This window comes from Oncorhynchus masou, chromosome 30, assembly GCF_036934945.1.
Source record: "Oncorhynchus masou masou isolate Uvic2021 chromosome 30, UVic_Omas_1.1, whole genome shotgun sequence".
NCBI lineage: Eukaryota > Metazoa > Chordata > Actinopteri > Salmoniformes > Salmonidae > Oncorhynchus > Oncorhynchus masou.
This window is the reverse complement of record NC_088241.1, coordinates 55,295,423-55,310,080: the sequence shown is the minus strand read 5'-3', so window position 1 is coordinate 55,310,080 and position 14,658 is coordinate 55,295,423. Positions and strand designations below refer to the sequence as shown.

Genomic DNA, 14,658 nt, shown 5'->3' with positions numbered 1-14,658 from the left:
AACTAAGAGGTTACACATTTCACCCAGAAGCGCGCAACAACTGTTGAACACAGCGCCACTCCACAACGGAAAGAAAACAATGAATACAGCAAACTAACTAAACACTTTGCTACAGTTAATAACCTAGTTTGCCAGCAAGCTACCACTACCTAGTTTAAGAGTAGCTTGCGTATGACTTTCATTGAAAAAACTCCTGGCAAACAACATAGCTAGGTAGGCTAACGTTAGCCAGCTAATCAGACATTTTCTAGCTAGTTATCGTTTTCTTCCCAGATGTCGTTTACGAGGGTGGGCCGCTTACAGAACGGTCAAGGAAAACGACCTGCTGTGCGTCCCAAGAAGGCCAATGCCCCGAAGAGAGAGTGGGTGGTGAGTGTGCTAGTAGTTGCTGTCCCTGTCATGGAATCAACTTTGCCACCAGGGGAGAATGAAGAGATACATTTATGAAATTATGATGACTACCATCTTCTGCTAATTTCAGAGCACCGTCCATGACCTCTCTGTACACAAGGCTTCACCGGAGGAGCTGGTAAGCGAGACGTTGTTGTTTTCTCTCATTTTGTTATGTTGTTAGTTATCCTAGGTCAGTATGCCTACTCATCTCTCTTCCTCCTCAGAATCGTCGTCATGAGATGCACCGGTCCCAGAACAGAGTGGTGGCCCAGTGGGAGCTGAGAGAGAGAGCTCTGAGACACAGGAGGAAGAAGGACCTCCCTGGTAGCCCAGCTCCGCTAGACCGCGCCAGCCTCAACATCATCAGAGAGGTGAGGAGTACAGACAGACCTCATGCGCAGATCGTAGGGATATCTCACGTAAATCTAATTTGACATGAAACTACTTTGAAATTGCAAACTCAAGTCAGCTCGCAACTCAGTGATCACTTACATCCCCTTGATTCCCCACAGATGTTTCTTGAATGTTGTTTATATTACATAACTGCAGATTAAACCTTTGTCTTCACACTGAAGACTTGTTATCTCATTGTGCTGTAGGTGTTCTCAGATCAGTTTCAACTGCAGGACGTTCTGGCCCGGTCAGACAGAGCTATGGCTGTGGTCAAAGACTTGTTTGGCGATGCGCCTCGCAGGCAGACCGGTATGATACTGCTCTTATCCTGCTATGGATTAATGAATGGCTTTTCAATGTGTTTTGATCATGTGTTGGTTATTGTATATCTGTGTTTGAATGTTCTCTATGCGTCTTACAGGGTTTCTGTTGTGGCACCGGACATTTGAGAAATTTACCAGACCCATAACTTGATTAGGGTGTTCACCCGCGTTGCTCCGAATGACTGAAAGCACATTTAGATTGTGGTAAAATTCCAATGCGCACTTTGAAGATTTTAGAATAAGTGTCCACATTTACTTTTCCTCAGCCAACAAGATGAGTAATGAACAGCAAAATCACAAGCCTTTGTCAATCTACTATCCCCCATAGTAGAAAAGTTGACCTATTCTATTGGTCAGCTTGTCAAGAAAGAGAGCCTGTTCCAAACACTCTGGGACGGTTGTGGGATGATAGATCCCAAATTCAACCAGTAGGCATAGACTACATAACAAAACTTTAAAAAGCAATGAGTCTGATCAGAACGTTTCGCTTAAAATGTTGATAAACTATTATTTCTTCACATTATAAGCAATGCGCAGGAGGCTTTTCACAAATGTTCGTTCCATGATGCAATTAGCGGGAAAACGCCGTTGTCAAAAGCACATGCGAGACGTTTCATGTGACAGAGATGGAAATATTAATTATAAATGTAGAAAGAGGGGAGATCTAAAGATGCAACAACTAACATGGGTTGATAATATGACTAGGTTTGTGCCTTTGGCTACTGGACAATGTAAAAAATAAAGTTGATTTGAAAACCAATAGAACATGATAGAAATAGTCTACTGGTTTCAATGGCATATGGAAGTCTTAATAAAATAATTGCCTCTACGGACGTGGTCTGATTTTGGCCAGGCTGCTTTGAAGCAAGGTTAGACATACCTCATAGCAATCGTAGCAATACGTTCAGGATTCACATAATTAGGTCTGTTTTCAAAATGCACACGGCCTCCATTTCATTGCAAAGTGGTGTGTGATGCACCGATGAAGCCAAAGCGCGCTTCAAGTACCAGTTGATGAATACAAATACTAGTTATTTTTAATTGTGGACATCAAAACTGTTTTTAACACACGATTGCATTTAGAATTGTTGCGCACTGATTGTGCCTATAAAGGCAGGTTTCAGTCTATCAGCAATGAAACAGCTGTTTGAGATGCTGTAGCAGAAGCTCTCCTGCTGTCTGACATGTTTTCTGCACTCTGTAATAAATAACATGCCTAGTGAGGATACACGTGCACCTTTAGACCGGTCAAACGTATTTACATCAACTGGTATTTCCATCAGTTAGCCTAATAAGCATTATTTCACAATGGGATTTTATTTTTCTCCCGGTCAAACAGCTTTTCAATTTTTTTATTGTCTTAAAGCTGGTTATTACTGAGCGGTTGACGAAAGCTCTAAAGTGTTGTTGTGAGTGATTTGTATTCTTTATTTTTCTTAGGGTTCCCCAGTGTTACCATGGCTCCAGATTGTGGCTCTGACTCAGACCTGCCTGTCCTGCAGAAACCAGAGGCCCCAACACAACTCTCCCTCCTCAGCCAGTCCATGATGGACCCACAGGTACTGCTCTCTTTCTCTTTGTGTTTGTGTCTTTTTCCATTTCTTAACGTATTTATTTTTTATTTCAGGCTCTGAATGAGCTGGAGGACTCTGTTGAAGACCATAGTGATGAAGAAACGGGCCATTCTGCCCCTGTCAATTTCAACTCCAACATGGATACCAGGTAACAACGCTGACATTCTGCCAAACACTTACCAATGCCCACACACACCCATTACAAATGATTATTTGCCAGACAGCAGCCCCCCACACCTCTCTGATTCAGAGGGGTTGAGTTAAATGCGTAAGACACTTTTCATCAGCTCACATCCTTTTCTGTTGTCAGTTACAAGGTGTATACCCGGAAAGTGAAAGCCAAGTCTTGTACTAGAGGAGGGAAGCTGCAAGGACCCCAGTGTAGCTCCAACCTCCAGGGGGCAGGAGGAGACAGCCCCCCTCAGACTCCCAGTGCCTCAGGGGGAACCCAAGTACAAGCAGGTAAGGGGACAGATCGTTTAACTGGGAAAAAGGATGGATAATGTGATGTACTATACAACAACTCTTACTCCCTATTTTCTCTGTCTTGCTCTCACCCTCATTCTCTTTCCTTTCCCCCTCCTCTCTCTCCAGCTCTGAATGCCACAGTAAAAGTCCAGCGGTTGTGGTCCAGACAACCCCAGCCAGAACCTGGGGAGCATTTCACCCTGGTCACTCAGGTCCTGAACCCAGACCCTCCTCTCACCCGCTCAGGTACGACTCATAGTGCATCACAACAACAGTCAATTCATCAGGTACTATTCTTTAAAGTTGCCTGAATTAGTGCACATTAATGCATAGTAGTGCAGTAATTGGTTCATAGAGGCATATGTTAACATGTTTGTCCTATGTGTCTGTTTCTATGTAGGGAGGAAGAGCCGGTCCTCGAAAGCCAGTAGGGGGCGCAGTACTGAGTCAGGTCTGGATGGCTCTACCCTCAGCTCTCTGAGTGGGAACCAGTCCAGCCTGGGGCTGCTGCAGGGCCTGCTGGGTCAGGTGGAGACAGAGCTGGATGGCCTAGGGCTAGAGGAGCCTCCCAGAGCCCCAGGAGCAGGGGAAGGAGAGGGGACGACGGGGCCAAAGCACAGCACACACGGCCTCACAGGCTTCTCTGTGGCTTTGGTGTCTACACTGGGCCGCCTGGCTAGACTACTCAGACAGGTATGCCTAACGACTATTCGACTGGTTCTCTGTGTCTATGTTCTGTTCTGCCAGTATGAATGATAACTCTATCCCCTGTGGGTCAGAGAGAGGACGAGGCTCAGAGGGAGGGAAAGGAGAGGAGGAGGCTGGAGGTGGAGGTAAAGGAGCAGAGAGGGATGATAGACGCCCTCACCGCAGAGACCCTGACCCTGAGAGAGGAGAGCGCCGCCCTGCAGGTCAGAATAGACATCACACACACAGTATCTCTCTACATCACTTCTACCTTAAGAATGGCTTCCAAGGCTAATTCATGTTTGTTCATATCATTATGTGCGATGAAGAGGTCTCTAATAGTGATTTCCCTCCAGGCAGGTTTGCAGCAGCGAGCGTGTGATCTGGAACAGAGGCTGGACACAGTGGTGCTGGTTCTGGGGGGATTGGGGGTACTAGGAGGAGACGGGGACTATGAACCCCAAGAGACTGGCAGCATAGCTACAGGTCAGTACACACACACACACACGGTTCACTATACTTTTCCTCAAGGTGTTATGAGTATTGGTAAAGACTTGTGTCCCTATGCAGGCAGTGAGTGGGAGCCGTCCTATGATGCAGACGCTCCTGTACCCTCCTATGAACAGAATCAGACCGGTCTCACTCTCAACCCTGCTGTGCTGCTCTCTCCACCACGTCAGAGAGACAATCGGCCACACGGTCACACTTCAGGTAACAGGTCTCTCTTTCTACCTCTTTCTGGGTTGTCTATTTGGCTCTACTCTGCTCTCTTTCTTCATGTTTTCATTCTGTCATGTTGCTCTCCTCCCCAGCTGTTAATTCCCTGGCTCTTCACCACAATTCCAAGGCTCTTCACCATGTTCCCTCTCTCCCTGTGACCCGGGTCTCCTGTGACGACCTCCAGACCTTCAGCTCCGCCCCCTCTCTCTTCAGCCTGCCCCGCCCTGCCCCTACACCCCCTCCAGCCGCCACCCCAGACCCCCTCCCTCTCCTCTGCGATCCGTCCCAGGGTGCCATGCTGTCTCAGATTGCCGAGCTGACCCGTCAGAACGCCCTCATACGGAATCAGCTGGGGCAGTTCCACCCTGCTACTCCTCCCTCCGGGTCAGAGATTTGTGAAGGTCAGAGTTCAGGCAGGGGGTCTGTCTCCAGCAGCACAGGGAGACTGACTCCCCAACAGGGCATGGAGAAGAGAGGCTTCGTTCCCAGCCGTACAGGCAGAACAACACCCCAGCGTGAGGCAGGGAGAGAGAGGGGGACATGGTCCTGTGGTGGAGAGCAGCAAACACAGCAGGTGAGGTCACATCTAACAGAGCACTCACTGTCCAGATTTCAGGTCTCTTGAGTACTGTACAGTACGGCATGATAAACATTCCATGAGGTGAACATACTGGTGTCTTCAATCAAGTTTTGCATGAATGTCAGGTGAAGTTACCTGCTGTTTCTCTGTATCTCCTACAGTCTGTGGTTCGTGAGGGCCCAGGCTGTGAGAGCAGTGTGGAACAGCGTCTCCTAGAGCTCAACAGGCAGAGTGCAGCAGCCAGGAGCAGACTGCTGGAGCTTATAGAACAACAGAGACAGAGCTCCTCCTCAGCCAGAGTCTCCCCTTCTGTCTCCCCCATACCTCCACTGTCAGGTCAGGCAGCTGTGTGTGTGAGACAAGAGGTGTGTGTTGTAACCATCTCCACACAGTATTCATTATTACTTTCTCCCTCTCAGCAGCAGGCCTGAGCCCAGAGTCATCCATGCTGCTGCCTGAACAGGACCCCTCCCCCCTGGGCAGCGGAGGTAGTAGACGGTGAGTCTGAAATAAGAACTGTATTCATTAGGGAGGACTGTACATTTAAAGAGAACCGTAAATGGGACAATACAACACTGACTTTAATCTGTGACTAGAACATTTCATTCTAACTGACTCGGCAGGTGATGTGGATGAAGGGATCAGGGGAATGATGGTCATCTTGACTGAGGAGGTTGTGTGTGTTTCAGGTCTGCTGGTGGGGTCTCTCCACAAAGCCTTGGAGGACAGTCCAGAGGCAGCAGGACTCCGGTACATACACACACACACACTGGTTCATCCTATTTGTGGAATGTTTAGTTTTTTTTTTTTTAAGGACGATCATACAATTTTCCCTTTTGTCCAGTACAGGTGGACAAGCTGAAAGGAGAAGGCTGGTTTGCGTTGTCCACACATGTAAGATGAACAAGTTAAGAACTGAATACATAAACTCCCTGCAACTTTTGTAACTTTTAGTAGAGGTCACTTTAGACTTAAAATGTTGTTTCTTTACCCTGTTTTTACCTATGCAATTTTATTATGGTTGTGAATTAAAACTTTTGATAACTGTGGTTGTGTTGCTGGTGCAGACATTATTTTCTACCTCATTGTATACACACAATAACACAACACAACTTCGCCTGAGGCCAGTTTCAATATAGTTTAATAGCACTGTATAAAAAGGCTTTTTAAATGACTGGTGTATGAATATGATTACATTTGTTTTTGTAATTTAACAGACGCTCTTATCCAGAGAGAATAACAGTCAGTGTATTCATCTTAAGGTACAGTCACTTAGGTTGGAGTCATTAACTCCTTTTTCAACCACTCCACAAATGTCTTGTGAACAAACTATAGTTTTGGCAAGTCGGTTAGGACATCTACTTTGTGCATGACACAAGTCATTTTTCCAACAATTGTTTACAGACAGATTATTTCACTTATAATTCACTGTATCACAATTCCAGTGGGTCAGAAGTTTACATGCACTAAGTTGACTGTGCCTTTAAACAGCTTGGAAAATTCCAGAAAATTATGTCATGGCTTTAGAAGCTTCTGATAGGCTAATTGACATCATTTGGATGTGTACCTGTGGCTGTATTTCAAGGCCTACCTTCAAACTCAGTGCCTCTTTACTTTGTAGACAGACCACAAGTCTGGTTCATCTTTGGGAGCAATTTCCAAACGCCTGAAGGTACAGCGTTCATCTGTACAAACAATAGTACACAAGTATAAACACCCTGGGACCACGCAGCCGTCATACCACTCAGGAAGGAGACACGGTCTGTCTCTTAGAGATGAACGTACTTTAGTGCGAAAAGTGCAAATCAATCCCAGAACAACAGCAAAAAGACCTTTGAAGATTCTGGAGGAAACAGGTAAGTGTCTATATCCACAGTAAAATGAGTCTGATATCGACATAACCTGAAAGGCCACTCAGTAAGGAAGAAGCCACTGCTCCAAAACTGCCATAAAAAAGCCAGACTACGGTTTGCAACTGCACATGGGGACAAAGATCGCACTTTTTGGAGAAATGTCCTCTGGTCTGATGAAACAAAAATAGAATTGTTTGGCCATAATGACCATTGTTATGTTTGGAGGGAAAAGGGGAGGCTTGCAAGTCAAAGATCACCATCCCAACCGTGAAGCACGGGGATGGCATCATCATGTTGTGGGGGTGCTTTGCTGCAGGAGGGACTGGTGCACTTCACAAAATAGATGGCTTCACGAGGGAGGAAAATTATGTTGATATATTGAAGCAACATCTCAAGACATCAGTCAGGAAGTTAAAGCTTGGTCACAAATGGGTCTTTCAAATGGACAATGACCCCAAGCATACTTTCAAAGTTGTGGCACAATGGCTGAAGGATGACAAAGTCAAGGTATTGGAGTGGCCATCACAAAGCCCGGACCTCATTCCTATAGAAAATTTGTGAGCAGAACTGAAAAAGTGTGTGCGAGCAAGGAGGCCTACAAATCTGACTCAGTTACACCAGCTCTGTCAGGAGGAATGGGACAAAATTCACCCAATTTATTGTGGGAAGCTTGAAGGCTACCCAAAATATTTGACCCAAGTTAAACAATTTAAAGGCAATGCTACCAAATATTAATTGAGTATATGTAAACTTCTGACCCACTGGGAATGTGATGAAAGAAATAAAAGCCTAAATAAATCATTCTCTCTACTATTATTCTGACATTTCACATTCTTAAAATAAAGTGGTGATCCTAACTGACCTAAGACAGGGATTTTTTACTAGGATTAAATGTCAGGAATTGTGAAAAACTGAGTTTAAATGTATTTGGCTAAGGTGTATGTAAACGTCCGACTTCAACTGTAGCTAGGCGGGACAACCACATATCACAGTCTTAAGTACATTTTCCTCAGTTATCAGCAAAGTCGGTTCTCGTAGGAAAAGTCGGGTACAAGGTTTCTATTTTATTTTTTAATTACATTATGTTTGAACTATATCAGCTAAGGTACTGTGCATTGCTGGACAAAAATAGAAAATATAATGCTGCTATGTAGGTTGATAGATAAGTAACTGACAAGGATTGTGAGTGAGAGAATGAACACGGTCTATGTCTCGCTCTGTAGCTGGGATTTAATAACATTGGAGTCCGCCACACCTCATCATGCTGTACATGAAGACAGCTTTCTGGTTCTGAAGAATCTTTTTCAATCATGCGGGTGCCATAATCTATGTCTGAATACCAGCTTGTCCCACCAAGTGAGACTTCAGCCCATTTCGGATGGGATTAGTTTTACCGGGGGAACTCAGGTAATATAATTATGTGCACAAGCGCAAATCAACACATCTGTCATTTTAGTCCTGTCCGAATCTGCCATGTCAGTCATTTTTACTTGGCAGGAAGGTTGTTATCCCAGCCCCTAAAAACCTACTGTTTTTCAGAAAACTCCCAGGTCCTCTGATAATACTAATCCCGTGTGAATCGTCATCCGTGTGTTTTGAGTTAAACAGGTACTGCGCCCAGTGTGGGTAAGAATTTGGGAACAAATTGATGCGTAAAACAAAATTATATGCACGTAGCCTACAGATGAATGAACAGGTTTTTTTTTCACAAATCAACTTTCCCAGAGTCAGACTTCCCTTTTAAATGAAGTGGATGATATTGTGCCAATGAAAAGATAAATTGCCAGATCCGTCAGGTAATTAAGTGTCTGTGTAGGTTACAGTTCATGGTTCTTAGTGATATGCATTATTATTATGACTTTCTCTGAACTGAAGACCATCATGCCCATAGTAGAGCCTCCAGGCTTCCGTCATAACGGTACATTTTGAATTAGAAAAAAATAACATTTACAGGGGCAGTTTGGTAAAACTAATCCCGTCCGAATCGTCCATGGGGTAAAACGGACATGCTGGGGCAATAATTACATAACCTACGTTCCATAATAATACTAGTCCCGTGCGAATAAGGTTTTTAGAAAACTTCACAGTCCCTCTCGGCCACAGCAGAGATCCTCCTTGTCTTGTAGATGAACTTGACCTGGCAACGTGTCCCTGGGGTCGTGACCCTGAAGCAGCAGCCCCCGTCCTGTAGTGTGGCAGAGTGTCTCCGAGACACCTGCTCCAGCTCTGTCCCGCACTCCCTCCCCTGCCTCTCCTCTCTCATCCACACTGTCTCGCCCTCTACTGCCAAAACCAACACTGTCCTCCCTAAACCCTGCACCTCGCCCCCCCCCTGCTCCTGCAGTCCAGACACACGCACACACTGCGGCTCGTGTACCTCAAAGTACTGGCCCCTGTCATAGCCGCGGCAGCTAACACTGATCAGAAAGGAGGCTGGGCCAGAGGTGACAAATTGGAGGACTTCCTCTATCCCGTTGTCGATGGCGACTGGGCCCCTGACCCTTTCTCCCCAGCGTATCTCTGGCCCTCCAAAGATCCGTACTTTCTCTGGGACAAGCTGGAAGCTGTGATGCTCCCCTGGCTTCAGGTAGCTCTCCAGACCCAACAGAGTGTCTTTATGCAGCTCCTGTAAGTTAAGCAGGCCCCACCTGACCGGGTCATACTTTACCACAGACAGAACCCTGTGTCTCACCCCAGCATCAAAGCTCTGGGGGCCGAACGCCGGCCGGGCCAGGGTTGAGCAGATGTGCTGGGTGATGGTAGCAATAGGAGCCTGGGAGAGATCTATGGAGGTAGTGCTTTCTTGTGGGTGCACCCTGTCCAGCAGACGTGTGATGCAGAGGCAGAGATCTCTGTACTGGATGGGGAGACCAGCTGGGACTGGGTGTTTGGAGGGAGCTCCGTGTCCCAGTGCTTTGCGGATGACCCGTGCAGGCAGGCCCTGGAAACGGGTGACTCTATGGAGTCTGCGAGAGCGGCAGGGGTACACAGCCCCCTCTTCAGGAGGGGAGAGGCGCAGACTGTCCTGAAGAGGGTGGAGATCACGTAGCAACTGAGCTAGTACTGTAACACTCTGTAACAGGCTCTCAGTTCCCCCGTCTGCCCAGCATTCCTCCAACTCCTGGAGAAGCTCTGTCTCCACTCTCTCACTGTCTCGTAACAGACGGACAGCATCCCTAGGATCCCACAATGATTCCACTGCAGCCCCAGGATCCTCCAGAGCCTCTGCCATGCTGTCCCACAGGACCAAGCTAAAGATGTTCCACACTTTGTCTATGTGGTCCCCAGTGTGGAGATGGTCCCCAGTTCGCAGGTGGTGGTGGTCCATAGTGCAGAGGTGGTCCCCAGCTTGCAGGTGGTGGTGGTCCCCAGTGCAGAGGTGGTCCCCAGCTTGCAGGTGGTGGTGGTCCCCAGTGCGGAGGTGGTCCCCAGCTTGCAGGTGGTGGTGGTCCCCAGTGCGGAGAAAGGCCTCAGCCACAGACAGCAGCTTCAGTAACATACATCCCCTCTCAGAGAGCAGCACCCCTAAAAGCAACAAAACAGTTACTGGTAGGTAGATAGAGAAGTACCTGATACAAATAGACAAATAAGTAAGTAGTGAGACCTACGCTGTGCTGTGCACTCTGCCACCCTGTTTAGCAGCCTAGAGGCATCCTGGGTCTTACGGAGGAAGAGGGTGACCAGGGCCCTGAGCTGAACGATGTCCCCCACCTCAACCTCTTCCAACAGGCACTCTCTGACGGTCCTCCTGGGCAGACCCACTGCCACCCCCAGCTCACACACATTCAGCCTGGCCACCTCACCTGGAGCCACAGCCAGCAGGGACAGCACCTGCTGGAACACATCTGAGAAGGAGGAGGTGACACAGGTTGTCACTGTCAATTGTTTATTTTATTTTCAATCTGAATCTATCTTCTGCTACTGATCTGCTTGTGTTATAATGGTAGTTAACTGGTGTGACTTTTACCCGAGAGTGTGTGGGTGTCTGGGAGAGACAGACCTTCCCCATCAGTCTGTCTGGTCTCAACTGCTGTGTGAGTACTACATAACCCATCATCCTTCACTTCCACAGGAGTACTACACACCCCAGGATCCTCCACTGCCACAGAGGTGATATAAACTTCATGACCACTGACCAGAGATATCAGGCAGAGCCTCTACCAGCCCACTGACTGAAATACAGACACAAAACACGAGACAGAATTAAAAAGTAATAAACTTGTTATAACAAGTTAATAACAAGTCACCACTGATGTCTGAGGCCAGCTGTGGGTCTTCGCTGCCCAGTGCCTGGTAGAAGCTACAGCAGGCCCTCTCTCCCTTGGACAGACAGACGGACAGGAGCTGGTGGGTCTGCTGGTAAGATGTGGGCGCTGCCTGGACCTGGTCCAGTTCAAACTGAGTTAGGGTGCCATTAGAGAACAGCTCCAGGGAGACTGGCAGGACAGAGAACCCCAACCGGCCACACAGGACACTGAGCTGGGCCTGCAGCTGACGCTCTGGGGAAGCCAAACAACACAACACAACACTGAATCAGATAGGAGATGACCAATGCCAGATGATTAAAACACCTATGCATACCAACAGTCTGACCCTTTCAGAAAGAAACCCTCTGCATTACCATACCTGTGGGTCCACGCTGAATATCTGTGGGGAAAACAAAAGACATCAAATATCGTCTTAAGACTCAAGTTTGCATGTGGAAGATGAAATTAGGTAACTATATTCATACACATTCATCATGTATTCACACACTTGCCCTTCCATACCTGCATCAGTTCTGAGCCAGGCTCGGAGGCGCGGGTAGTGCTGCTTGCATCTCCCGAGGCACTCCATGAAGCCTCTGGCCCCAGCCTCGTCCATCTCAGCCTGGACAACCTCCAGCAGCCTGCGTGCCCGGCCCTGAGGGGTCCTCTCTGCCCCCACCTCAAAGTAGTTCTCCTGGGAGAGCAGGCCGGATGCCAGGGTCCTGTCCAGCAGGGGAGCCAGGTTATACAGGGAGGCCACCAGGAGCTCTCTGGAGGCCAGCAGGTGGGACTTCACAGGCTGCTTCTGCCCCCCTGTAGGCCCCACTGGGCCTGGGTCTTCTGTCAGGAAGGATTGGAACAATCATTACTTCATCTTAGAAGTTATTCAAACAGATTGGTAGTTAAATTGCGGGACAGTGTGTGTTTCAAACTACACCGGTGTGCACGAACAAGGGAACACACCCTCTACCTCGGTCTGGCGTTGTGGGGGATTCCATCACCATGTATACTGATCCATTGCAGGCAGCCTGGCAAAGAAAACAGTTAATTTAGATCGTTTTTTATTTAGCAAACTTTTTAATTGTGAATTCTACATTTAAATCACAGGTACATCTGGAACTTGTAACGCTAGCTTTCTTTCAGTCAACTTCCTGGTTTAGCCTATGAGCATATTTCTGTCAAAGTTGACAGCAGAATGTCTGCCTTTTGCCCTTTTCCCACCAAAAAAACGACATCCTCAAACATGACAACACTGACTATAATAATTTGTCTCTAAACTAATGTACACTAGTACCCTTAATGAAACGAGTAAATTATCCTACCTGAATGTGTGGAGTATCAAAGAAGTTGCAGCGCGCAACAGGGTTAGAGGACTACGGTACCCAACATGCTTTGCAACTAGACAGTCCCTCTCCCAGGGTTGCCCGGCAACGAGGCGATGCCAAAGATGAGATATATATATATATATATATATATATATATATATTTATGTATTTATTTATTTATTAATTATTATTATTATTTTTATATATATAGTTATGCCAAAGAAGATGGACTCGTGGCTGTCGTGAGAAGATTTGATTCTCACGGAATGCTGACATTAATAGCTACAACCAATGACATTATTTGCAAGTACATGTCGATTCTGACTCCAACTTTTGCAAGGTAGTTTGCACGAGCCGAAAAAATGTTATGCATGTGTGGCAATTTCTCAACGCTCTCGCTGGGAAGAGTGAATGTCCTTGTCTTGAACAGATGAGATGACTCCACAGAAAAGCAGGAAGCATCTCAGGAAACAGATCTCACAAGCTGCTGGCCTCTGCCCATCCAGACAACTTCCCCAAAACTAGGTCAGGGTGCAGGAAGCACAGACACGGGCAGAGGGCCTTCAGGGAAAGCTAAAGGTAGGAATATTACTGTACATTAGCCCCCTTGACTTCTGTCGCAGCTCCTTTAAGTCACCAGAAAACAGGTTTAGGGGACCATCCACATTCAAGTAGTCCACCTCAATAATTCACAACATGCATTACATGTTTATTCCACTAGATGGTAGTGTTTTACCTAGAACATAATTACATTGCCACGAGATGTTGCAATTCTACGAAGTTGCCAACAGATTGGGGTGTCACAACCAAAACAAAATCTATATGAAGGTCAATGGGGAAATATTTGGAGATAGTTGGAGGGCTTTAGTTGACATTGTGGACACATTGGAACCAATGGCACAAAATAGGGAAATAAAAGCAACAGTTGATTTGCTGCAATTGATATTGTGTAATCTAATTGCATATTAGCTAACTTCGAGGAAGCGAGAAAGTCTACAATGTCCCCAAAAGCACATTTTCCCCCAAATATTAGAATAATGATATGATAGTACCATGATCAGTTTCTAAAGCCTTCCTGCTCTCTTTAATGTTCAGTCCAAGAAAAACATAGACAGCTACTGTAACAAAGGATTCATATTTTTGTATTCCAACATGTTGAGTGATTATGTAGCTGTTTAAACTGCTTTTTGATCTTTTAGCCACAAATCATTGTATCAACTAGTAATTCAACAGACTATATTTATTTGATCATCTCAGGTGTGCACTATGCTATAATTATGCTGTGGTGTAGAGGTTGCAGGGCTCGTGTTGAGAGTAGAATAGAGTGGGGAGGAAGGAGTGGAGCTTTTTCCAGAGAGCAGTGACTATGCCATAATAGCCAGGGGGATAGAGCTTGCCAGCTTGTAGTCAGTCCTAAAATATGTAAATGAGTTACCTCTGGTTTGTTCAGACATTCCCATGGGGGGAAATGAATGGGGAAAGAATGGCGCTGAAAATAAGGTCTGAGGTTAACACAGGCTTAGGAAATCTTATACGTTTTGTTCTATGAGATAATATCAGCCAGTTAACATGGCATTCATGAATTATGAAGCCTTCATGTGCTTTATGTGCTTGTTTTGATTACATAAGTGCTTCAAAATCCACAAAAAGTGACATCTGCTGATGAAGATTCTCAGTACAAAATGTACACTGTGTACAAAACATTAAGAACACCTGCTTTTTCCATGTCATAGACTGACCAGGTGAAGGCTATAATTCCTTATTGATGTCAAAATCTACTTCAATCAGTGTAGATGAAGGGGGAGGAGACGGGTTAAAGAATTAATTTTAAGCCTTGAGACAATTGCGATGGATTGTGTATGTGTGTCATTCAGAGGGTGAAGGGGCAAGATGAAAGATTGAAGTGCCTTTGAATGGGGTATGGTTGTGGGTGCCAGGTGCACCAGTTTGAGTCAAGAACTGCAATGCTGCTGGGTTTTTCATGCTCAACAGTTTCCCGTGTGTATCGACAGTGGTCCACCACCAAAAAGACATCCTTCCAACTTGACAGAACTGTGGGAAGCATTGGAGTCAACATGGGCCAGCATCCCTGTGG

At 46.3% G+C, this 14,658-nt stretch overlaps 2 protein-coding genes across 5 annotated transcripts; one reads left to right on the top strand and one right to left on the bottom strand.

Annotated features, from left to right (window-relative positions):
* On the top strand, nt 1–6,187 carry spice1 (spindle and centriole associated protein 1). Of its 3 annotated transcripts, none has more exons than XM_064949429.1 (17): nt 1–369; nt 482–529; nt 618–764; nt 993–1,095; nt 2,550–2,668; nt 2,737–2,831; nt 2,994–3,145; nt 3,278–3,397; nt 3,552–3,844; nt 3,931–4,062; nt 4,195–4,324; nt 4,409–4,549; nt 4,651–5,132; nt 5,300–5,474; nt 5,561–5,636; nt 5,828–5,888; nt 5,988–6,187. In XM_064949429.1, the coding sequence occupies exons 1-17, from the start codon at nt 274–276 to the stop codon at nt 6,039–6,041; spliced, it is 2,424 nt and encodes an 807-aa protein (XP_064805501.1). In that variant the 5' UTR covers nt 1–273; the 3' UTR covers nt 6,042–6,187. The 3 variants fall into 3 exon arrangements, with proteins under 3 accessions (XP_064805501.1, XP_064805499.1, XP_064805502.1); XM_064949427.1 differs by having other exon boundaries at nt 5,558–5,636; XM_064949430.1 differs by lacking the exons at nt 1–369; nt 482–529 and having other exon boundaries at nt 704–764; nt 969–1,095; nt 5,558–5,636.
* Nucleotides 6,188–7,615: 1,428 nt separating this feature from the next.
* LOC135522813 (uncharacterized) lies at nt 7,616–12,623 on the bottom strand. 2 transcript variants are annotated; one of them, XM_064949425.1, is made up of 8 exons: nt 12,561–12,623; nt 12,209–12,266; nt 11,761–12,078; nt 11,618–11,638; nt 11,239–11,490; nt 10,959–11,090; nt 10,600–10,836; nt 7,616–10,516 (listed from the first exon to the last, which is right to left on the bottom strand). In XM_064949425.1, the coding sequence occupies exons 2-8, from the start codon at nt 12,240–12,242 to the stop codon at nt 9,063–9,065; spliced, it is 2,448 nt and encodes an 815-aa protein (XP_064805497.1). In that variant the 5' UTR covers nt 12,243–12,266; nt 12,561–12,623; the 3' UTR covers nt 7,616–9,062. The 2 variants fall into 2 exon arrangements, with proteins under 2 accessions (XP_064805497.1, XP_064805498.1); XM_064949426.1 differs by having other exon boundaries at nt 11,761–12,075.
* Nucleotides 12,624–14,658: the final 2,035 nt, after the last annotated feature.

What these genes read in the sequence shown, in the direction of transcription:
- LOC135522813 (XM_064949425.1), bottom strand. Translation starts at nt 12,242, where the DNA reads ATGGTGATGGAATCCCCCACAACGCCAGACCGAG. An exon ending in AGACACCCACACACTCTCGG is followed by an intron (nt 10,837 to 10,958) that starts GTAAAAGTCACA and finishes CCTCCTTCTCAG; the next exon opens with ATGTGTTCCAGCAGGTGCTG. An exon ending in GGCAGAGTGCACAGCACAGC is followed by an intron (nt 10,517 to 10,599) that starts GTAGGTCTCACT and finishes TGTTGCTTTTAG; the next exon opens with GGGTGCTGCTCTCTGAGAGG.
- spice1 (XM_064949427.1), top strand. Translation starts at nt 274, where the DNA reads ATGTCGTTTACGAGGGTGGGCCGCTTACAGAACGGTCAAGGAAAACGA. An exon ending in AGTCCATGATGGACCCACAG is followed by an intron (nt 2,669 to 2,736) that starts GTACTGCTCTCT and finishes TTTTTATTTCAG; the next exon opens with GCTCTGAATGAGCTGGAGGA. An exon ending in CCCTCCTCTCACCCGCTCAG is followed by an intron (nt 3,398 to 3,551) that starts GTACGACTCATA and finishes GTTTCTATGTAG; the next exon opens with GGAGGAAGAGCCGGTCCTCG.